Raw genomic sequence first — 25,848 nt, forward strand, 5'->3', positions numbered from 1 at the left:
ACTGTTATACTGTTATACTGTTATACTGCTATACTGTTATACTGTTATACTGCTATACTGTTATACTATTATACTGCTATACTGCTATACTGTTATACTGTTATACTGCTATACTGTTATACTGTTATACTGCTATACTGCTATACTGTTATACTGTTATACTGTTATACTATTATACTGCTATACTGCTATACTGTTATACTGCTATACTGTTATACTATTATACTGTTTATACTGTTATACTGCTATACTGCTATACTGTTATACTATTATACTGTTTATACTGTTATACTGCTATACTGCTATACTATTATACTGTTTATACTGTTATACTGCTATACTGCTATACTGTTTATACTGTTATACTGCTATACTGCTATACTGTTATACTATTATACTGCTATACTGTTATACTATTATACTGCTATACTGCTACACTGTTATACTGTTATACTGCTATACTGTTATACTGTTATACTGCTATACTGTTATACTATTATACTGCTATACTGTTATACTGTTATACTGTTATACTGCTATACTGTTATACTATTATACTGCTATACTGCTATACTGTTATACTATTATACTGCTATACTGTTATACTGTTATACTGCTATACTGCTATACTATTATACTGTTTATACTGTTATACTGCTATACTGTTATACTGTTATACTATTATACTGCTATACTGCTATACTGCTATACTGTTATACTGTTATACTGCTATACTGTTCTACTGTTATACTGCTGTACTGTTCTACCTTTATAATGTTATACTCAGATGTAGAACAAAGGAACATGGAGCCTTCCACTGAACATCAGTCTATTGGGACGAACAGGCCAAACTGTCACTTATAACTGATCAGTCACATTAACATGTTGAGGCATTGTTAATGCGGCCGCATTGATTACTACTGTAATATGCTTACTGTAAACGTGTCTAAATATATACTAAAACAGAAAGCTGCAGATTAAGACAGATTTATTCTCTCTGTCTCTCTTCAATGTTTTTAGAGGTGCCACAATTACTTAACCAAAAGGTAATAATTTGGAAAATCAATGAAACCTTTATGTTTTAAGCAAATATGCCAAACATTTAATGGCTCCAGGTTTTGACATGAAAGAATTCACTGCTTTTCTTGGTCTTACATTAGAGTAAATGGTTTCTTTATGTTGGAGGACCTTTAAGCAGACAGAACAAGACATAGGATGTTACCTTTTGCTCATGATAAGCACTTTTCATTGTTATCTGAAATCTTATGGACAAAGTTATAATCAATTAGTAGAGAAAATATTGAACAGATTTATAAGTGATGAATATAATTGTTACTTGAAGCGCTTGACCCAAGCCCTAGTTTCATACACCTGCAAAACTCTGAACATAATCTAATCTTTCTATCTGGTTCAGGGCCAAACACCTTGAAAACATTTCTGTATCTGATGTCCGAGATGTCACTGGTGTAGCCTCAGTTACACCTGGAGTTTATCTCCAGGGGTTAGAGTTAGGCTTACAGAAATACACAATGATGTTAGTATCTCTAACACACACCTGGATACAGTCTTTTAAAGGCCTGTGTTAATTGTATAATGCTATGCAGTGATGTTATTAGCTAGCCAATAACATTTGGCCAGACTGCCCAAACAGCATTTCAGAGGCATACGAGGAACAAGATTTCTCAGGAAATTAAAGGAGTTACCATAGCACCTGACTGTAACTGACAGAGCAGGTAAATCCAGTGCTCCATCTGATGGCTGAGTCAGACCCAAAATCTGATCAAATCTGACACACACGCGCACACGCACACTCACGCACACGCACACACACACACACACACACACACACACACACACACACACACACACGCCAGTTACTCTGGAAGAGCAACATTCCTGTCACTGTCACCTAATGAGTTTTTCACAATGCAAAATGAATTACACACAATTGTTTTGTGGTAAAAAAAAAGTTAATGCTTTATATTCTACAAATAAAAACAGCGAGTTTTACCCAATAATTGTCGATATTTATTGTGTTGCTATATAGTCCAGTGATGTCGCTTTATGACATGCTAACTTAAAGTGATACTCTTGAATGTTTTCATTTAAATAAATGTCTGTTAAGTCTCTATCTATCGCCTAATGAGGTAACACAATAGTGACTGAGCCTATGGCCTACTGATGAAAGCCTTTGCATTTGCAGAATTATGGACTGGGTGTCGGTGGCGTCTTTCACGGAAAAAAATCACAAGCGGCGCCCAGTTAGTGACGCGTTTTCCATCGGCCAGCAGTGGTTGGTCTGCCAGAGAGGGTAGGCGAAGCTAAGCGGCTGCTCTTCCGGTCTCTGCAAGTGTTGCGAGTAAACAGTGATCTACTATACTTGGAATTAATGAAGATCTATCTGCAAGATCACATTCAGGGATGAGGTATGGTTTTATTCACAGTATGTTTTTTTCACCCTTATTCACAATATGTAATTTCATTCTCACAAAAAGCCACATGTTACGTTAGCAACAGTAAACAAGTGACTGACCTCTTCCTCATTCTCTGATGTGGAGGAATGTCAGAGTGAAACAAGGAACCTTAAGTCACCCGCATGTGATAACATTGTGTTTTTCTACACATGATGTTTTTCAAGTTTTATAATCGGCTCATTTTTGCACTTCCCTTTTTTGTGATTAAAACAATATTACTGAGCATACCATCTGGTTACTGCTGGGGCTGTACAATAAGGCATCATCGCTATCGCAATATGAGTGCATTCATATAATATCTGTAATATCTGTTTATTTATCACACTTCATATCGTCATCGCAATATTGAACAACGTAATCGCACATCGCCGTTTTCTCATATCGTGCAAGCCTCGTTACTGCTTGTATAAAGAACTCAACCTTCCTCTGCTTGTGTTTACGTCAACACTTTTCTTTCATTCATGTGCAAGAAAAAAACGGCAAAAATATACCAATTAATTATTGCTGCAGCAGGTCAGCCTGTCATCTGTACTAGCTGCAGAAGCGAGTGGGCAATCTGTGTCAAAAGTGGCTTCATAGACTAAAAAGCGACTGAATAATTAATTTGGTTGGGAGAGGATCCAGAGGCTGTTTTTGGCTGCGGTTCTTAAAAAAATAGTTTCTTTTACTTTCTTATCTCCTATTTCTTTAACTGTCACTCAATGGGATAACATGCTGCCCTCGTCTCTCTCACACAAACACTCTCAGCCTGTGTGCCATTCTCATTAGTGTGCGTCACTGTCATTTTCTCTTTCACTTAATGTTCCCTTTTTCAACACTTGTCCCGCCACTTTCCTCTCCACGGCTCTAATCTCCTATCTCTCTTTATGTAACTCTCAATTTCTGAAACGCCTCCTCTCTCTGCACTTCATTCATCTTTGCCTGCTCCTCGCTCCATCTGTAATCGTCTCCTGGTCTCTCTTTCTCTCTCTCTCTCGCGTCATAGTTTGTAAAACTTAATGAGGCGGCTCAGAATTGGGGAGTGATGCAGTCGCTGCAGACTGGAGAGGAAGAAGACAGATCGGGCTTTGTGCGTGTGCGTGTTTGATTAAAGAGTCCAGCGCCGGGCGAGCAACCGAGGAAGTTTTGTCGGTGTTCAGTGAGACAGAAGCAGACGTGGCAAACAAATGCTAGACAACAACATCTCTGACATGCAAGAGGCCAACCCTTTAAGATCTATCTAGAGGAATATTCCCTATGAGGAGAGATAAAGTTGGTAGAGCAGATAATTAGGGAATGTCAGGAAATACAGGACTCAAAACAAATATGACTGCAGCAGTAACAACAGCATGCAGGAAATTAACAGATTTTATGCATGTTTAAATGTGATGAATAAAAAATTCTGCGACCTAATGAGTCATCCTTTATGAAGGATTCATTGGCTGAAACTAACGGCTTCATTTGCACTACATAAAACCTTTATTATTGCTTTATAGATCAGGTGAAAGCTATTAATACCAACTAACTGCTAACTGGTCTGATCTCTAGATTGTTATTACGGTGATCAGGATTGATAGTCAACTATCACAGGTCTTGTAAACGGTGCTACATCTTGTGGTATGAAAGTCTGAAATGTGCAATATCATCATAGAGCCAGAGAACCCCGGCAGAGCCAAAGTACTTGACATATGCATGCATGAGTTTCACGACCAGGACTGTAGGACAGGTGAGAGTTACACACAGCGCCTGTTCTTCAGGTACGCAGGTGCACGTTTCAAAGCCACTGTATGTTCCTCAAACTTGAAAGCCACAGTTGTAGACAAACACTTTTCACCATTATAATCGTGTTATGTTTTGAAAATGTCAAAATACGGGACTAAGCTTTGAGACTTACATTATCTTTTCCACTAAAGGCCACTTCAAATGTTCTTTAAATCAGCTTCTCTCTCTTCATGTCACTGTCAATTCAGATGTGAACACCATTGAAGATGGATGGTCACAAGCCATCAAACAAAGACGGGCTGCTTGAATTTTGCACAAGAGTGGCCTAACGTCACCCAACAGCAACGACAGCAAGACTGTTGGCGAGCATGCCCGTAACTTTAGTATTCTGTTGTTTAAACATGAACTTGTTTTCTTTGCATTATTCAAGATCTGAAAAACATCTTTTTTGTATCTTTTTGTTCTTTTAACCAGTCGTCATTTTCTGCTAATAAAAGACCTATATGAGAAGATTTTATTTGGAAGTCGGGAGAAATGTTGTTTAAAATAAAACAAAAGTTAAGTTTTTGTTTCATACAGTGAAGTGGTCTCTTAATTATTTCCGGAGCTGTATATATTCATGACGACACTAGACATCTACCTCAAGTCATAGCAGGTTCCTGTGGTCAGAAAGGATAGGCTTAGACTATTAAGTGACATTATCTAAATGGTTTGACATTATCAATAGATAGTTAGCTTGCTAATGCTAGAATCTGTCATCTAAAATGTGCGTATGTTTAGACTGTGTCTGTTTAATTCGTGCATGCATTGAGCAGGACAATAAAACCCTTCCTAGTTTCAAGACGTCCTTAAATTTATTTAGATTTTTTGGCCTTTTTTATGCCTTTATTCAGAGAGAGGACAGTACATAGTGTTGGAAAAAGGGGAAGAGAGAGCGGGCATGACACGTGGCAAAGGGCCGTGGGTGGGAGTCGAGGCCGGGGACGCCACATCGAGGACTACAGCCTCTGTATATGGGACGTGCGATTTAACCACTGAGCTAAACCGACGCACCTTTCCAGACATCCTTATTTAGAGCATGAACTATGATGCAGGGCCCACAGGAGACACTGCCTCCTTTTTATTCATTTATTCATTAGTCAGAAGGTTTGGACACACTGCTTTAGTCATTTTCCCATTTAATACATGTTCCTGATAAAGTGTTAAACGGGTAAATCTGAGTCACAACAGGACATTCTCCCATTCAGTGGTTCTCCTTAAATCTCTGCAGACTATGGACAAATGATTTGTTAACTTTGATCATGTGACGTTTAGCGATGTCGAAATGGTCACATATGAAAATGATTTTATCTCTGTGCAGGATACAAGTTTGTTGTCAGCGTAGTAAATCATGTGACACTGAAACTAATTCATTCAAGCTGGTGTAAAACTATAAGTACAACAATGTGCATCGTTTGTAGATCCCAGGCTCTGGCTTTGATTATGTCATTACTGGATGGTGATCACATCTCCAAATCCATCAACACTTAACCTGCAGATTTCAGCATCATTAACAGGAATATTTACATGAACCTCTTTATATAAATCCATACTTTGCTGCTTATGTCTTGACTGTAGGAGTTTGTTTTCCCTCAGCATGTCTGTAATCTGATCTCATCCCTTAATAAATGACAGCTGCAGTGTTTTCAGTCCTTTGTGAGTCACTCTCTCTACCATAACAACAAAATAAAACACATAAGAATGAATCAATTCTACTCAAACAGTCTCACTGTAGTTTGGCAGTAAACAAGCGTCACAGACTGCTTTACTTCACAGTGAATCAAAAATAAATGATCACATCTGATCCAGATATTTTTTTACTTTCTGTCTCCGTAGTGACCATTTTCTTCCCGGTAAGTTATTTGATACAAGATATTTCCCTTTCTTAAGCACTCCACGTTAATATAGACTGATATGTTTGAGTTCAACACAAAGTCGCAGCAGAAAGAAATCAATAACTTTCTCAGGGTTTGAAACTCAGACTTGTGTCTTCTGCTGCTCCTCGCTGGCTTCTCTCCAGTGCCGCCTCCGACTGCTTAACATTTTGACTGACACAAAACGCTGCGTTGAGACTTTAAAGCCCCTGAGATCAAATCGAATCAGATACGTCTGCACTTTTTTTTTACTCTGTTAAAACCTCTCAATCTTGTACTTTGATGTTCACACAAGCATGGAAACCCAGTGTTCAGGAAACTGAAGGAGAAGCACCAAGAGAGCATCCCCTGTGACTGAAAACTACTGAAGTCCTATGAATGTGGAAAAGGAAATCCTGCTCAGAAAAGCAGAGAAACACTGACTCTGCACTATGTGTGACTTTGTAAGTGACCGACCTGCAGCGCAATCAAAGGAGGACTTCAACATTAGGGTTTGTCTAGTTTGCTGCCAAGAGGATAGAGAGTAGCTGATGTACAGTCTACAGAGGTCTGCTGTATGTAAAGGCTGATGGAGCATTTTAAAGCCAGTGTCAGTGAAGGAAACACACATGACACAATCCAATCTGTTGATTTGCATAATATTATGTTAAACCCTTTCTTTAAATGGTTACTTCTATTTCATTCTAGTCCATCCATCTATACCACTTATCATGTCCAGGGTCGCAGCGGGGCTGGAGACAATCCCAGCTGTCATTGAACGAGAGGCGGGGTGCACCCTGGACTGATCGCCAGTCAATCACAGGGCTATTCTAGTTTATTTGTTACTTCAACTCCACTATAATTAGCATTTACAATGTTGTTCTTTTTCCACTCTTTCCTGTGTATTTTAATGGCGCTGTGTTTTCATACAAACATATTATAAGTATATTAAAACATGACTATTAAGCATGACATCCCAACTATACATGAGATGTCACTCGGACCTGCTACAACATTGAAATGCTGTTAATATATTATATTATTATAATGTACAAAAAAACACAACCTACCGTAAAATTTGGTGTAGCCTATAAGACGCACTTTTAATACATCTTTTTTAATCTAAAAAGTGGCCTGCATCATGTATACTGGTGCGACCAATATACCAGTATCAAATGCAGAGAGAGGTTTTTTATTGTGTTACGGTATTTTACTCAGACGGTGGCGCTATAAGCTAACTTCGTCAAGGACATGCGCCATCATGATCGCCAGTGCAGTAGCCACCCTCACAACAATCAATGTTACTGTAGGCTGAGCTCAACTACTGCACCAGTAGCTACCAGGGTTGCACTCACCACTCAACACACCCAAAACAGATGGTAGGCTATAAATTATGTGTGTTTTTGATGTGTTTTAAATTAAAATAAATTTAAATTGTGTTGAAATAACTTGTATATATGTTTTTATTAATGAAAACCTAAAATTACTTTACTGAGTACTTTTTTATATATTACGGTATAGAGAAAATCACCTGAATACTTCTTCATCTGTTGCCAATAATAATAGCAACTTCCATGTATAGATAATTAGAAAGAAATATGTCAGGGTGCTCCCATTTGTCAACTTCATGAAACAACATGCCTATTACTAGGCGAGAGAAGCAGAAAAAAAGCATTTGAGTTTAATTCTCATTTTTCTTCCCAACACTGGGCTGTGAATGGACTTTTTTGTCATATTTGCTCAAACTGTCACTTTAAACATGCAGTAGTACATGAGAGAGATAATCTGTGAAAAAAATCATGTCAAAAAAAAAATCATATCAAAAATCATGCAAGCTAAAAAGAAAGAGTTGGACCGACACAGAAACGAAGCGAGAGTAAACACTGGAGTGGCATTTCCGAGGTGGAAGAGCTACGGGACCTGAAAGGGTTAAAAAGACAGTTCTGCTCGACAGGTAATTACCCAAGCTTCATTCCTGCTGTATTTGTTTCACATTGCATTGTTTGACATGTCTGCGGTTGCTGTGACGCTGTGTTATGTTGATGTTACAGTCAGGCTAACGTTAGCTTGTTCTAAATGCTGCTTGCAATGTTGTTTCATGGCCGACTGGCTGAAAATATCTCTGTGATGTGCCCAGGCAGTGTTACCGTTTCAGACTTTAGTTCTGTGTGCCTGTGCTCTCACGGTTAAATGTTCACAACATCACTGCTTAGTTGGCTCTGTTTTTTCCACAGTCTCTGTGAGCAAACTAAGTGCTGGTGGTTTTGTTAAATAGAATTAGCTGTAGATTACCGTTCACAGCAAAAACACTGATTTCTGCTGGTTTGATGTGAATCTGCTTCGATAGTTTGGAGGTGTAATACAACGGCTGCGGTTGTTGTCATTTCATGTTTTTACATGGTGTATATCTGGCTCCTTCAGTTGCTGTGGTTACTAGCCTGCGCGCTCAGTGCTGGCTCCTCTGCGGGGGGGGGGGGGGGGGGGGGGGGGGCTCTGGAGGCAGCACTGAGCGCCGCGGAGAGAGAGGGGGAGGGACCTGGAGGTTCCGCTCTCTTCTCCATCTTACCTACTGCAGCTTTAAGCTGGACTTATGGTCAAAGACAGAGGGTAGTGAAAGTGCAGCTGTGGATGATAACAGCAATGGTTTGATTTGTAGCTCAGCAGCAGAAACCACCAGTTAAAAGAACCCCTCACAACACGAGCAGATGTCTGCGTCTTGCTTTTATCATAGCGCTCCAACTAACTGTTATTCTCTTTCATTCACTGTGTTCTAAACACTGACAGAGGCCACACATACTTATATAACTCCAGTTACATGCTTGTAACTTCTACTTCACCTCGTCTCATTAGTGAACAGGAGACAGAAACTCCCAAACAGCTGCTGTGTTCACTTCACTTTCATTCGCTGTGACAGACGGCAGAGATTGTGGCGAGCTGAAGGCTTTCTGAAGAAATGATCGTCCTTGATTTGTGTTACTGAAAGAGAGACGAATTCCGAGTCTTCACGCAGGTTTCTTCACACTGTCTTCACTTGAAACAATCTTGACATCAAAAAGACTGAAGATTTATGCGACTGACAACCTTGGTATCACCTATTAAACATCAGCTTGGGATCTCAAATGTCTCGTCTCTTTATAATCTACCTTTTTACTTGATTAACCTGAACTTATCGTGCTGGTAGCCATCTGTTACGCTGTTGAATGTTTTGGTTCACAGTGTCCTTAAATGATTCTGAAACTGAGCCATGAATAATTTAATGACAGAATTAACCTGGAACCGAATGAATGATTTATTTTACATCAATAAAGCTGATTAATAATTGACAGCTTTATTTGTCTGGGTCGAGAAAAAGAGCAAAGTCATTGACATGGCATAATGAGAAAAGGGCGGCTTGGATGTGAGGAATAAGGATCCTTAATTTGACTTAAGTGGCATCCAAGCTAACATAACATTTATACTTAAAGAAATAAAAGGACCTTATGTTGACAGCACAATTACAGTTCGAGTTTACTGACTCTTATTGCATACTTAATCTAATTATGTGACAGACCGACATTTGAGGTACTTCAAAGTTGGGCTGGAACTGGTTGTGACAGGATCTTATAAACCTGTTGACTGTTGATCTGATCTGGTGAGGACATGTTTCAGGTCATTGTATTGGGTTAAGTAAGGGACCTGTGCGTTCTATGTCCACTCATACTGGCACAGTTTTCTTCTGTAATAACCAGTCCTGCCATATGTTATAGGCACACAACGACATACTACATACACATCCCCTGTTCGAGAGTAATCAGTGTGTGTATAGCCGCGGGAGCAGCCGCATGTAAGCTATATTAAGTGCACAGTGGAAAGAAATTGAATCTAAATGGTATAAAGTGGGGGAGAAAAGTAACTAAAAGTAGGGATGAGCATCATATTTTTATTTATGTTTGATGCTTCTGACGCCTCTGCGTCAGCTTATGGCTCTTTCATGTCAGCTCATCACGATGAGTGACAGGCGCCAGGACGTGTGATCATCTGAGCCGGGGAACGGGGAAGCTACACAGGCAACGTGTGTGCCGGGACAGAGCCACTCCAGTGTTCAATGCTGCAATCTCCACCAGCCGCGTATGCTGTGCGGGAGGCGGGCACAATACGCGAGTCTGCTGCTCCGTTGGTTTTACGCATCAAGTCTATTTTTCCCCGCTGCTGCACGTCAGTGAAGAGTAGAAAGCCATTGACTGCTATGTAAACACATGCCCACAACAAAGGAGTCCATGTTAAACCATGTGATCTCTTCATTTTGGCCAACTTCGATTTCAGTCCTATTGAAGTTATTGATAGGCTAGACGGGCAGGAACGGTTAATTAGAAAGAGCAATGAATATGTACTTTTCCTCAACATCTGAGTATACCATTCCTATCTGACTTCTACCTCCTTCATAAATACAGAATTTATGCACAATTAAGAAATAAGTCTACAGGTCGGTTGCAAAGTTGTCTTCTTCTACTGTTTCCGGCAGACTGCGGAAATTTTGGCGTCACTGCCGCCCCTATTTATGGCCAGGAATTGCAACTACCATTGGCTAACTTTGAGACTCATCTTTGCTGTAGCAGTGGTAACTCAAGGCAAAAGCTGCATTTGATGAAGGATTTTTAACCTGCTTTTTGCAGCACTGCTGTAGCCACCAAAGAAGAGACAATATAATGGTGAATATTTTCAAAAGAAAGGTGTTCAAATGTGATTGTGTGCACTGGTGACTGGTGACGCTTAGACAACATTGGTGCATTTTTAGGGCGTTGCTGTAATCTGTAGCTCTAAAACTAATTTAACAAGAATGAGGAAATGACTGTAAGAGTGATACATATCTAGAGTTGTAGTACAAGTATTAGAGCAGCGTTATGTCACCTGAACACTAATCTGAAGTACTCAAACTGGACTCCCAGGGTTGTCTGTAACCATCTCACCTGTAGCTATGGCAAAACACCTTCACTAAAACTTCTGTATTGGATGTTAACTACTTTTTGGTGTATTAATGACTTTTTTTAATGCCCCTGTTCATGCAAACTACATCATTCTTTTGCTTTATCGTGAAGATCTACTCACAAACGACAACAAGCTCATATATGGGATGTAAATGAAGCAAATTCCAAATTTGGGATTTGTCACGCACCATGATGCTCTTAATTTCTGAGATGTAAACAAGACTTACCGAATCCTCTGGAGGTCTCTGTATCTTGATCCACTCTACCGACGGCCCTTTAACCTGCAGAAATCTTTGGAAGAGATTCTTGAAGCCCTCGAAATCTTTCCTGGACACCTGAAAAATAACAAGGATTTTAGTTGAAGGTTTTTTCGTCCCACAAAGGCCAACATTTGCCCGGTCAGAAATACATGACTGCTCAACCATCAAGCTAATTCACAGAAAAATGTACTAATTGCTTCTCAGAGTGCACCGATTATCAGCTGGGTCTCTCTGGTTGAAGGCTGTTGAACAAACTACCAGAAAAGCTGCACAGCATTACATAAAGGTGTCTGTGAAAACTTTTCTGTTCAAACATTTCTTTTTGCCAGCAGTGGTTTTCCTAAAGTCGGGATCTTGGCTGAAAATCTTGACTTGTACTTTATGGTGAGTCAGTTACGAGGCATTGAAACGTTTAATGCTGGAAACACAAGTATAATCAAATGTAAAGTGTAGGTTTGGTGCCGTGTGAGAAATTACACAGTGAATCACAGTAGATGCACTTAGTGATGTGAGAAGCTGCTGAACAAGATCTTCTTGACTTAATCTGGCATCCTTGATTATAAGGATGCCAGCAGTTATTATAGAACCACCTTTAGTCCCCTGGGAATTACTGCTATCACCCGTTTATGACGGATTTATTTCCTGTTGCAGCCAGATACATCTGCAGTAAAATCTTACCACCTGAACATATTGTACCTCTACACTACAAAGGTAAACATTGACACTCGTTAAGCTTATGTACATGTACATGTGTGCACAATAAAATCACTATATAAAACAACAGAAAGTGATGTGGTACACTCTGAATGGTACAGACAGATATTTTAAAGAGGACTGTACTATTGAGTCAAGTATCCTGCAATTCTCCAGGCACTGTCATGATTCTATAAACCACTTCAAGGATTTATTTATGAAGTACCATATACCATATACTTCCACAAAATTAGAAAATGAAAAAAAGGACAAGCAATAGACAAAGGTAATGAAAGCAAAGAAAAAACATTCCCATCATCCATCTAGGGCTGGGCAATATGGCAATATATATCGTTAAAACAAAATGAAAATGTCTATCGTATGTGTTTTTCTATATCGTCTCTATCGTGATGTCACAAAATGTCACATATTACGACATGTGTATCCATTTACAATGGACTACTACCAACTGGTCAACCACTTTCTAAGTAAACAGTGTGAACTCCAGGCGTGTAGTTTGCCCTTTAACCTGTACAACTATTGACGCTCACTGCAAATACAAACGCCTTTCCTTTGAACACCCTTGAATCGAAGCGTGCATGAAGTACTGACTACGCCTGTGTTTACTAACTCACCTTTTCTCTGTACCTGCATCTTTTGTGGTTGCTGGGAGTTTCAAAGTACCTGGTTAATGTCTGAAAGAGGCAGCTGCCCAACCCCAAAAAGTTCTCAGTGACAGCTTTGTTTTTTACCCAAGGAAACAAATCATGGTCAGCCAAGCTTTGATCTTTTTAGACAGTTTAGGTTTGACTGAGGTTTTGATTAATGTTTTTGCTGTTGTTGGCTGAGTGGTGACCGCTCCCAACATCAGACTCCACATTGAGCAAACAGGACAAATCTACAGGGTCTAAATTGGGCTGGAAGCCTCTGATGGCTCATAAAGTTATGATTAAGTCTGATGAAATAGATGAGTATTTGCTTAAAACGTTGCCTTCATAGTTTGAATGACGTATACTTGACGTAAATGTGTGTGTCTGTAAGCACGTAGGTGTAACCCTCATTGGCGCTGTGCTGTAGTATGTGTCACTTGTGTGTTTTCCCAGCGTTCGTGTGCGACCCAACCACCCTCTAAATCACAACCAGATGGTCAGAGAGAAACAGAGGGAGGGGGACAGAGGGAGTGTTAGCGTAATACCTCTCTCTCTGCGCCTGTGGTGGTGTCCAGCAGTTTCTCCAGCTCTGTGTGCATGGAGCTCTCCAGCTGCTGCCGCATCATTTCCTGGAACTGAGCCATCCCTCTGTTGGCCGCTCCTTTAATCAGAGCTGGACGGGAAAGATGGAGGAAGACGTGGACAACGTTTAACACTGCAGCAAACAATTTCAATTTGATCATAAAGCAGTTTCCTGATTAACTCCACATTTACTCAATGTAACTGTTTCATCCTTGTCTGCCACTGAATAAAGCCATTAATTTTTGTAAGTGAAGGTTACAGATATTCTTCTGTATCTTTAAATGTAGACTCCCAAAGACCCTCAAACTCACAGAAAGTGAAAAATAGCTTTTTTGATGATTTTTTCATGCAAAACATTGAATGATTATGGGTTCTGAAATAGTTTCCAGCCAATAGTTGTTGTACATTATTCTGAATTTAAAGATATAATCTCGAAGATTTCAGTTTCGTTCTATTCTGCGGCACCTAATGGAGATTAAAGGTAATTGCGGGAGCACGCTTCCCACTGTAACCAGACGTCCACGGTTGGCTCTGTTTGTAACTCTTGATTTTCCTCGCTGACGGTCGCTTTCCTTTTCAGACTGTTTGCTTCATCTGAGCGTCGAGTTTGTTTCTTTTTCTTTGGATTTTCACTTATTTTTGAAGTTGTATCTGTAGTCATCAAATTTTCTTTGTTTGTTCAGCCGTAGTAGATTACTGTTTACTCGCAACACTTGCAGAGACCGGAAAAGCAGCCGCTTAGCTCCGCCTCCCCTCTCTGGCAGACCAACCACTGCTGGCTGATGGAAAACACGTCACTAATTGGGTGATTTTTTCCGCAAATGTCACCACAGACAGACTCCCAGTCCATAATAATACTATATACTGCAAATGCAAAGGCCTTCATCAGTGGGCCATAGGCTCAATCACCATTGTGTTGCCTCATTCGGTGATAGTGACTTAACAGACATTTATTTAAATGAAAATCTTCAAGATTATTACTTTAACATTCAATTGTTATTACAGTGACTGATGTAAGTTTGTGCTCTAGGATATTCTTTTAATAATCTTTGTATTTTACGGAACAAACATTGACCCTATGAGCTGTAAAAACAAGTAATGGATAAATCAATAATGACAATAATCGTTGGTCTCAACCCCAACTAAATAACTACCACATTTTTGGAAGTATTCAGTGGCCCTTATCAGGGTAACATCCACCTGAAAAATCATCCAGCCAAGGTTAAGATGTAAATGTAGGTCTGATATACATATGGAAACTTTTCAGTACCTGTTATCACAAACAATGCCCTCGAGATTTTTATGGTGTTTCCATTACAAAGACATACAGTACTAGTTTGAAAGATTAGATAAGATAAGAAGCGGAAGAAAGCTGGAAAGATGAGCTGTTTGTAATAATTATTATGGAGAAGTCGTTTACATTAGTAAAAATACTAGCTAATATGCTCATACTATTATGAAACATAGGAGAGGATTGGTATAGAAATGGCCTTTTTTTGAGTGGCTTAGTAACACTTTTACCACTGCATAGTTATTAATGAAAGAAGTGACAGCCAACACTTAACAGCTCTTTTGTTACCACAGCTGTGCCAAATAGGACTGTAAAACTAGCAAAATGGCTAAAGTAGCGTAATTATATTGGTTAACAAGGCAATTTTGAGCCTAATTCATTTAATTGTCAATTAGCACAATTGGCTTAGGTAACATCTTACAAAATAAACAAGAGACCCACTAATCTGAAAACCCCCTGATCAACTTTCAAAGCTCCAGACGCAGATCAGGATTGATGCAAGAACACAAAGATGCGACCCAATTAAACCCGTTGAGCCTGTTTGGCTTTCTGTGGTAGGAGAGATTAATGCTGTGATGAGACACAACTAGTTAGCGTAAATGCTTTTGATGAAAAGATACAAAATAAAAGTAAAGAAACGAGGAAAAATCATAGTACAGATACGACATACAGGTGTAGCGCATGCTGGTGGAGCAAATGAGAGCTGAGCTGATATGTTTGGTGAGACACATGTTTGATTTAAACAGGAAGGATTGTGACAAAGTATCTTACAGGGCTTGTTAATGGAGATAATTTAAAAGGTATATTAGAGATAGTGTGAACAGGAGAGGGAGAACATGAGACCTGTCTGTCTAAAGCACTATCCTCACTGGTTAGCAGAGTAACACAATGAGTGACCTGGAATGATTACTACATAATAATGTGCTGTTTTTGGCACGGAGGATATAACAACAGCAGGAAATTAACTTTTCTGGTAAAATGTGACAAGACGAATCCCATGTCACCGCCATGTCTGGCTACGACAGCGGAAAAAAAATAAAATAGGAAGTAAAGAGAAGTTTCACAATCCCTGATTCAGCTTTTTTAGACAGCAGTATTTAAAAATGTTATCATATGTGACTTTCACTTTTGGTCATAAGGAGCAGATAAAAACCAGGTGCAGACGAAGTGCTCTGACCTTGCATTTTAGAGGCTGTGTACACTAATCTATTGATAAATAGATAAACTACTTAAATAAATCATTCAGTACATATGTGTCTACGGGCCGACAAATCGCAATTTCCTAGATAAGTAAAGCTGTTTCTATCCCGTCTGCGACAGATCAAAGTATACATTGATTAACAGGATTAAAATCAGTCAGTTATCCCTCGGGGTGTAAGGATACATTATGGTAGATCCTTAATCAATTCAATGATTGATGTTTGAGTACCATCAAGATTAAATGAAACTTTGATCTATATTGTCCTCTTATAGATACGCCAGCCCGCAGTCACAAAGTTGTCGCTTCATATTTAAGTAGTCTTATATGAGTTGATGTAAATGTAATTGATTGTATTGTATTGTATTGTCACTGCCCACTGAATTGACTCACATCAAAAACGTATCACGGCAGACTTTATATGATATCAGTAAATACCGTACTGTTGTCCAAAGATTTGATACAACATTGACTCATGATAAAACTTCCAATTTACAGCCTAATTAATCACACCTCTAAGTAATACACCAACTTGACTGTGCCCAAAAATAAACTATCACTGTCACATGGTTTGCCTAGATTGCTAAAGGCTCTATTCTTGGCAACAGTAGTAAGTTACCAGCACCTGGCTAAACAGCATTGATAGGGCATGAAACAGGAAATACAGCGAGAGAAAATACACACAGGGTAGCTAATGAATTATAAGGCTGAAGGAGTGAAACTAAACCAGTGGTTGAACTGGATGAGATGTTGCGTTCATGGACAAATAAGAAGCTTCACCCTTTAAAAATCTAGAGTTCAATTCCTTTCTCCAAAACACAGGACGTTATTGAGAAGGAGAGTGGTCATGTGGTAATTGAAAGATATCAGACTGATCATGCTTCACATTAAGGCATTAGTCATGTTTTTCAACTTTGACGTACAAGTAATAAATCAACTAATATGTGAGGCAAACTAACTAATGCGGTGCTCAGAATACATTTAAAAAATGTGGTTGTCTCTACCTTCCACATAAAGTGCCATGTTTCAGCTGCCAGGTAGCGTCCACTTCACCAACACATACAGTTCAATTATATTATAAATCCAAAACAGAGTAAACGCTTAAAAAATCAAATACTCCAGTCGAATATTCACAGTGAAAGCCGAAGTGTCATTGCCAATCATCCATAAATGTATTAAAAAGTTTCCTTGAGGTGTCCTGTAAGGCGAGTGGTCATTCATTCAGACGGCTACGACCTTTTAAGTCCATTCAGAGAGGCTGAGACGTCCTGTCTACCTTACGTAAAAAACACGACCAAAGACAAGCGCCCAATTATCCGTTCACATTATCTATCTTGACAGCCTGAAGTCGCCTATACACATGAAGTTGGATTGAATCCAGCAGGATCTTTAATTGCTTGCGTTTTCTGCCTCTTATTTTCCAGCCCCAATACTGTAAACCACGTCACAAATCCTCCTGGCTGTGACTCCCAACCTCTAGTCATGTCTATCCCTTTGCCTCGCCCCCTGCTTTCATTTTTATTACCTTATTGCTTCAGAGTCGGCGATTTTCAGCCCCGATTTTTTTCTGCACCAGAGTCCACTTACATAGGCAACTAACATCCCGTCAATTATTAACCGGAAAGATGCACACTTGCGAGTCCATTCGCATGAGCTGCTTGACGGGGAACCTCAGAGGCTAGAGGCTGCGGAAATGAATGGCCGATGGATGAATGGACAGAGAGGGACGGTATGTACTCAGGAAACGATGAATATTAACGCTGCCACAGTGTGTACATTATTGGAGAACATAAAGACATCTCAACGCAACAGTGGTTCCGTGAACACATCACTAGGAAGCGCGACCGTGTTCGACAATGTTAGAAAGAAAAAGGCTACACAGTGAAGATACAACCCTCAACACCACTCATTGGGAAAAAATGGATCCCACCAAGAGGCAAAGTGATACAATGTTGGTATATGAAAAGCAATGTCTTACTGTGTGACTGTAGGATGCTGGCGGAAGAAAAGTCGATGGGGTCGGCCTGGTCCTGCGGATCTGAAGGACCACTGAAATCTCACAGAAGAGACAGCGGGGTACACACAATATGTATTTTCTTTAAGCAGGTTTTCACTTTAAAACAACTGGGTTATGCTACCCAGCGCAGAATAAAACTCACAAAACGAAAAAAACCCTGAAGAACTTAAAAAGGTGATTAGTTTTAGGATATTTTACACTACAGTGGCATTCCTGGAAGGGGCGAATGGGAACGTTGCAAGATGGTGGCAGCCAATCAGAAGGCTGTGTTCCTGTGACACAGATTTGTCTACCAATGGAAATAAGCTACGTGCTCGTAGCTAGTTCCGGGTTAAAGAATGCACATAAATTTCGGAAATAGAAAAATAACAACTACGGAGAGGCCTAAGTATTTGTTCTTACCTTTGTCTTTGTATATGAGGTGTTTTTTTCAAGTACTGGTTCATCTTCTGAAGTACATACAAACATATTCAAGAAGAGCAGTATCAAATTGGCTGCAGTACTTTTTAAAATACATTACATCCACCCCATTCATGTTTGAATAATCTTTTTAGGAAGATTTGTCCCTTTTAATGATTGTTTTGAATAATCAATGACACATTGTGAATTTAACTTTTTGCAGATGTTACATAATCGTGCCTCATGCATCTGGTAAGGGGGACAAAGAACTAGGGAATACCGCGCCCTTCTGGTGGAACTGTGACATTGCGCTCTTACTTCAGATCTACTTTACAGTAGGCTATATCCTCACAACTGTTTGCTAAAAAAAACCCTTTCAACATGGTTGTATAAAACAAGACAAGACTCAACTATGGAATTAAAACCTGAGTTTGTCTTAAGGAATGACAGGATACGAAAGTCAGATATTACCAAAATTAAAATATATTTACATATAATTTGTTACCATTCAGTGTAGCACCATAACTTAAATAAAATATTTCCCCACCTTTTTCTGTAGCTCTAGGATTAATTGCAATATATTGTATCCTGGTACTGGAAGACCCCCCCCCTACTCCTTTAGCCTTCATTTTTTTAGGTCCCACAACTACCCTTCTAGCTTTTATCTACAGATGGTGTGACTGGAGCATACAATAGAGCATCTTCTATTCTTCCAGCACAGTGCTAAAACAGAAAAATAAAAAATTTAGAGTCACCAACTCACCTTACATGCATTTTATTGTACTGTGTGATGATACCCATACAGATAATAAACACACTTGGAAAACACATTAAAAAAACACCACTTCATTGTTTTTTTTTTTTTTATTGTTTCAGCTTTTAAAGTTATTCATTTTAGTGTTCAAGAACTTAATGCACCACTGACTATATGTAACAACCATCCATGTTTCACTTACCCCCAGAGAAAAAGTATAGGAAAAAAGCTGGTAACAGATTTGGTGGACTTTCAGAATATACTGTATAAATAAGGTGGAATTATACTTGTGCATTACAGTTAACAGCCACCATGCAGTCTACTGAAAAGGAGATTAATGCCGTTAAATAAATTATAGCCAAAGTAAACCTGGTTACATTCTTTTTTTACACTTTGTGATAGACCGTGCCAATCAGAGCAAGTACAAGCTTTGTAGTGCAAAGGGCTCTGTGACAAATCACAGAATAGATCTGGTGTTACTGAAAAGGGCACAGTTACAAAGCTTGTTTTTACTACCACCAATCTATCAATATTGGATTTTAATGTGAAAAGAAAACACAAGTAACCCAAACTAGCCAATCACTGTCACCGTTTGGTATCTCAGTATCTGTTGCACATTTTTAGGCAGAGGTTTGTTTCTGTGCTGTGGCCTCCCAACGCAAAAGTATAAATCCAACTTTACACTCATAAACACTGACTCACTCTCTCGGTCTCTCACACACATACAGAGTAATGCAGAGGTTGCTGGAGTGTTTTTTCATAGGCGTGAGTCTGGAGTTTTGGGGCGGTCTAAGTGCTGGTTGGGTGGCCTTGAGGAGTCTAGTCATACTTTCAGGAAATCCACAGCTGTGTCTCTTTCCTCTATCAGCTCTGCTGCTGTGGCGTCCATCTTCAACTGGGAAAATGGGTTGATAGCCAGGCCATCCACAATCTTCCAGGTCTTGTCCTGAGGAAACAGCATGCTTTCATAAGTTTTGTTTTTCTGACATAGTTCTGACATGTGCATCTTTTGTAAAACCACAGTGTTTCCCATTTTGAGGACAAACACAATATAGCTGATTGCTGTTTACTTGTTGAGATCAAACCAACTGTAGAAAGTTAGATCATCCTGACCTTGATCTGGACAGGGAATGAGTAGATGAGGTCTTCTGGGACTCCATAGGAGTTGCCGGAGGAGTAAACACCCATGGAGATGAACTCACCCTGAAAAAGGAGAAGAAACTGGTTACAACTGCAATTCAAATACAATACTTTTAATTCCTAGTATGGAATCTCATCACCCTCAATGTTTCACAGGTATTCAATAATAAAAACTTCACAGAGCCATGTGTAACCTGTAATAATCTTATTTGTAATTTCCACCTTACAATGAAACAAGTTACTGTTATCTATTGTTTTGGTCAACGTAATGACCACTTCTTGAACAAGCAGACTTTAAAACTACAGGACAAATAACTATGGTGTTTACATCAGGGGTGCCTGTCCAGATGTCTCTCATGTGGTCACAGATGGCCTTGGCTGCAGACATGGCGCTAGACAGCTTCCTGGCCTTGATGACTGCAGCGCCTCTCTGCTGCACTGTCTGAAATAAAAGACAGTGGCAATCAGTGGGAATGTGAGCAGAGGAACAGAGCATGTAGAGTCAGCTTCACGGCTTGTTTCGGTTCCATTTGTCAAGGTTTTTAGATATAGGACATCAATAAAAATCTGATTCAATTGCTTTTTATTTGTACAAAAGTTCAGGTTTGTTTTTAATTAATTTTACTTGCATTATCAAATATACCTCTTCCTTTTCATCATAGAAAATACATCAAGAATCTTCATTAAAATGTAAAAATATTTAGCCTGTATGTGTTTTCTATACTTCAGCAGACCTGGAAAGTATAATGTCAGCATAGCGCCTGACACAGGAACTTTGTAACAATTGAAAGTGTATCTTACAGTCAAGTAGAATAAAGTCACTCTTTTTAAACTCACAGCAATGAAGTCTCCTTTAAGCCAAGCATCATCTTTAACTGCGTCAAAGCAGGCGAGCTCGCTCCCGGACATGTTGACCAAGCAGTGATGCACGTCCGGGTACTGGGTGGACGAGTGGTTTCCCCAGATGATCACGTTCTTCACGTGGGTGGCAGGGACTCCACAGCGCATTGCCACCTACAGGACCAGTACCAAACTCAGGTTTCATAAACAGCTCAGACTAAAAACTGACAATGTGGCAGCTCAAAGTCAAATTTGTGAAGAAAAGTGTGAAAAGAACAGCATCAGGAACGCACCTGAGAGCGAGCCCTGTTGTGGTCCAGACGGGTGAGGCAGGAAAAGTTCTCTTTGGGGATGGAGGGAGCAGACTTAGCTGCAATCAGACAGTTTGTGTTGGCAGGGTTTCCCACAACCAGCACCTGAAAACACACAAGGACACTTTAAAATAGAACCACACAGACTTATCTGATCGGACTAAATGTAAACTTATTATTGTAACATACTGATTATAGCCCAAGAACAGTCCTCACTTTTGATTAAGTTTGCTTTCTAAGCATTAGAATACAAACTTGTATGTTTGTTTTAGTTGCCAGGCACAGCAACATCAAGGCTCTGAACAATGGGAATCAACACAGCACAGATACAGCAGCAACAAATGATTAACACAGGGAACATTTCTGCAACCTCAGAACAATGTAACACAAGTGACTTAGCTGGAAGCAAAATTCTTTTCTGCAAGTTCCTGCAATGCAAGTGCCAAAGAAAGGGATCGGGCGTTGCAGTTAATCTGCATGTCACTGTATGTCTTAAAGTCCTGTGCAATTACCTTGACGGTCTTCTTGGCGAACTTCTCCAGGGCAGCTCCCTGGCTCTTGAAGATGGCCACATTGGCTTTGAGCAGGTCCTTCCTCTCCATGCCCTCCCTCCTGGGCATGGAGCCCACCAAGATGGCTGCATCCAGGTCCTTGAAGGCTACATCCTCCTTGTCAGTTGGTACAATGTCTGTGGCAAATTAAAATGAATGTATGACTGTTGCTGGCTGAACGGGTTTATTCACTACGTGTTGTTTTTTGACATTTTCAAAGGCAACATTTACTCCTGAGCAAACAGGCAAAGCTGACACTTGACACACAAAGTCTCAGTGTTGGATACAAGTCGGTGATTATACCAACTCTTACAATCAATTCTTATAATATAAAATAAAATCACAGATACACCAATTTCACATGACTTTATACAAGTCCTAAACTTGCTTTTTTGGAAGATTCCCACTTGGAACCAAGTTGGTAGTGCATGTTTAGAGTGAGCACAAAGCTACAGTCTCATATGTCCGTGTGGTTTATCTGACAGTATGTTACTATGACAGTTACCTTCTTCGACAGTTTTAAACCAAACTTTTATCCTGTCTTGTATCATACGCACACACAATTTGGAGGACTTCATTTTGGACGCATCACGTGTGTGACCAGTGTTTGTACTATATGGCCCATCTCAGTGCGTGAAGCGTTGTCTTTGCAGCACAGTTGGTTAATACAGGGGCCTCTCACAGCCTCTGTCTAAACAAAGCAAAGGACGGCACCAATTCAAAGGAAAAATTCCAGGTCACAATGGAGGTGGCACATAATGGCGCCTCACGACTGAGGTCATGACAGGGGTTACTGTGATGACACCAAAAACTCTGATGAAAACTAGTGCCCAGATTAACCAAGTCTCTCAGAGAAGTCCTAACTGTCTTAATATGTATCCCTCTTTTCCAACATTTAGAGGACCTGCTTTGCTATTCATAGCTCCAAACAAGTAGTAAAGTATATCCTGAAAGGTGTAAAAATCAATGATGATGACAGATTTAAAAATCTTGTAGCAGATTCTGTCTGGAATAACTCCATCACAAGACTGCACCTGAGCTGCATAAAACAAGTTGTAAATCAAACTACACAGAAAACAAGGAGATACAGCAACTATGATTGTGTTTGTCCATCCGTTACTCTACATATTAAATAATTTCAAGAGTTGTTATTCATGTATAATCGTCACTGATGTGGTCGACAGACTGGGTTTGAACTATAATGATTGGATTCTTCCCTGAGAAAAAAACATGCATTCATAATATGCACTCAGAGTATAGCACTTTACCCCAGCATGTCCTTGTAACTACTGTAGCCCAAATGGCATTTAAAGGCTCAAGAAACTACGCAGAAGCCTTTATTTTATGTAAAACATACTGACATGCTGATAGCACATACTGAGGACAGAGACCTGGAGTTCGTAGGAGTGGTAATGAAAGGAAAACTCATAATATTGTTATTACTAGTGGTCCCAGAAAGAAAGGAAAATTAGTATTAACATGAAAACTGTTCACAAAAATTTCAGGACAATTTTATAGAGTCAGTTATTCGTCCCGCCCTAAAATGGTTACCTCTCAGAAGTGGGAGGGCACAGTCCTGAAGCTCCATGACAACTCCTTCCAGTACTGGCAACATGGGTGTAATGTCCAAGAGGAGCAAGATGACTGGCTGACAGAAGGAGGCGGGAAGAAGTAGGCAGTGGCATGAATGGCATGAAATTAATAAAATGTGCTGAACTCAATTTAAATGCACTTAAATCATGACTCCCATGTACAATTACATAACAATGTGTAAGGGGGCGGGAGGTGTCTCTAGATCAGAGTGTAAAGGCCTAAGCCATGCGGCTTCCTGATAATTTGGCCTGTACTGAATGGATCAAGTGGTTTTAACGTTGACCTAATACTCTTGGCAAAAGATCTGTTTCACTAACTTCAAGGACAATCCTCTCTCGCCCAAAGGCATATGCATGAGCAAGTGCAACCTGATCATTTTCCACAGGGGGGGATATCTATTCAATGTTACCCCAAACATGACCTGGAAAACTTGTGACGTTCACAGCTGTTCACTGGGGGCTGTCAGGATTCTACAAACAGTTGGCTTTTGACACTGCTCTTACACTGCCTAATAAGATCAGGGAATTAAGTTTGTTACGCTAGCAAGCACTTCTTTACCTGATCTTTGCCAAAGACATCTCCCTTGGCAATGCTGAACAACAGGGAATAGGCAATCTGCCCAGCAGCGCCGGTCACCAGAACTCTAATAGGCTCAGACTGCAAGACAAAAGACAAGGAACACAGATGTTAGTACTATTAGCATTGATTTCACTAAGAGGACAGGTATGAGAGTGACAGTTTGATTGTCCAGCGCACGTGGGCTGGGTGTCTATTCTTGTCAACAAGATTTACTAAAGCAGGGAGTCAGTTCAAAAATAGACACTGTGCCGCCCATAGAGGACTCACTGTTGCATAACAAAACCAGGATGTACTTAGGTTATCAAGTTCATCGCCATCTTTACAATACACTCAACAGCATTCATTCAAACCCCAGAAAGGATAAATATAACATGATGACGAACTAAATGTTTGAACAAAATTAACTTTAAAGTCCTAAGTGGGGGTTACACCACGCTGGAAGGTAGTTACACTACTGTACAAGTACCATTTCATTCAATTTGTGTAGCCCACCAAACTTTACCGAACTAAGCGAAACTTTAAGATTTTTTTGTTGGATAAATCAAAGTAGCTACAGTTGTCTCCCTGCTAAAAAATGCATTACTGGAAATGAAATAGCCAACGTGTACTGTCTAGACTCACCATGTTCACACGACAGCTTACGGTGCTCGCTCTCCCACTTCTCGATCAACACGGAGGTCACTCCTATTTAAGTCCTCAGTTGTTTACGACACTCGTAACCGCCTGACGGCAGAAGGAAGACCCGGGTAGTTGTAGTTTTAGAGGGTTAATGTAGTCCTTTATCAGAAACAAACCAATTTAACTTAACAAGCAATGGCGTCGATAGTAATAAAACGTTTCTGTCACCAAGAGCTATATAGTGTAGTCTTTACAAGCAGGTTAATACAGGATAACACTATTTAAACGGTCAGGTGGTTTCATAACAGGCTGCTACATGGACACTCATATGCTAGCTCGTTAGCATAGGACTTTGTGATTTCTGTTATTGGTAATGAGACTGAAGGAAAATGAAGAGGAGATTGGATTTCTATGATATTTTGCAAAGGAATTCTGGTGATAAATGTTATAGATTTTTGTTAGAGTATCTAAAAAGGACTAATTTGAAAGAGAGAATATAATTAGTTTAACTTATTTATTTATTTGTTTTATTTATTTATTTGTAAAAAGTTAATAGCCTGTACCCGATCCACACTCCATTCCAGTTGGTGGCGGTAATGCACCATAACGCCAATAAAGCAAAAAGAAGAAGAAGCCTTTGAACTATCGCTTGTTGTTGCTAAGCGACCTGTGCAGTAGCAAAGTGGCTCCTAGCATCGAGAGCACAGTTTGTTTGTCGGTTTAGCTTAGCTTAAAGAATACGGAAGAGCAACATGTGTAAAACGATGAACAGAACAGTGACGAACGGCGTCAACATAGGTTATTCATATGAAATAAAGCTGGTTAAATGTAGACGTTTTCAGTGCAAAGCATGTTGTTAGGTTTGGTTAATGCTAACTACTCCGAGTGAGCAGCGACAGGCGTTCACGTGTCATCATAAATTAACTCAAAGGCTTATTTTAGCTATTAATATGTGTAGCAAAAGGCATGGTTTAAGTTTTGTAACGGTAGTTAACGCTACGTCCGTTAACCATTGACGCTGAGCAACCTGGAAAAGACTACGGAAACTGCAACTTTCGTCACTACAGTAATCAAGGTAAGTTAGTAACTTTGGGTTACATAACGTAACCTCGGTTCTTTGATAAATGTGAAACGCCGAACGAAGTTAGAAAAAGAACTTGTGTCATCTCAACCTCCCTCTCTCGGTTTGACTGTCAATTTCCCCGTTTTCTGTCAACAAATATAAACGTTAAGTCATCAGTTTCCCAGAAGCTTTAGGAATTAATTCAGGCAGTCTTTAAAGCCTTAATATGTTAAAGACCATTATATCTTCATTGTCACATTACTTTTTGTTGTGCTTTG

At 39.7% G+C, this 25,848-nt stretch overlaps 2 protein-coding genes across 4 annotated transcripts in view; both read right to left on the minus strand.

Moving 5' to 3' along the window:
* Positions 1-17,944, minus strand: part of ugp2b (UDP-glucose pyrophosphorylase 2b) — a 42,894-nt gene extending 24,950 nt beyond the window's left edge. The window contains exons 1-3 of one of the 3 annotated variants that reach the window (XM_069658252.1): positions 17,684-17,944; positions 13,180-13,307; positions 11,259-11,366 (exon numbers count right to left, since the gene is read on the minus strand). In XM_069658252.1, coding sequence (XP_069514353.1) covers positions 11,259-11,366; positions 13,180-13,278 — 207 coding nt within the window. In that variant the 5' untranslated portion in view covers positions 13,279-13,307; positions 17,684-17,944. Of the gene's footprint in view, positions 1-11,258; positions 11,367-13,179; positions 13,308-16,709; positions 17,144-17,230; positions 17,378-17,683 lie in introns of those variants that run through there. The other 2 variants (XM_069658253.1, XM_069658251.1) reach the window with 2 other exon arrangements.
* A 943-nt stretch (positions 17,945-18,887) lies between these two features.
* Positions 18,888-24,567, minus strand: mdh1ab (malate dehydrogenase 1Ab, NAD (soluble)). Its single transcript, XM_069658254.1, has 9 exons — positions 24,511-24,567; positions 23,869-23,967; positions 23,269-23,365; positions 21,679-21,854; positions 21,149-21,271; positions 20,853-21,029; positions 20,344-20,457; positions 19,989-20,078; positions 18,888-19,821 (listed from the first exon to the last, which is right to left on the minus strand). Exons 1-9 carry the CDS (start codon positions 24,511-24,513, stop codon positions 19,699-19,701), a joined length of 1,002 nt encoding a protein of 333 aa, XP_069514355.1. The 5' UTR covers positions 24,514-24,567; the 3' UTR covers positions 18,888-19,698.
* Between the last annotated feature and the right edge of the window lie 1,281 nt (positions 24,568-25,848).

This window comes from Semicossyphus pulcher, unplaced genomic scaffold (assembly GCF_022749685.1).
Source record: "Semicossyphus pulcher isolate SPU_LCO1_2020_fin unplaced genomic scaffold, fSemPul1.0.p SCAF_12, whole genome shotgun sequence".
Lineage (NCBI taxonomy): Eukaryota > Metazoa > Chordata > Actinopteri > Labriformes > Labridae > Semicossyphus > Semicossyphus pulcher.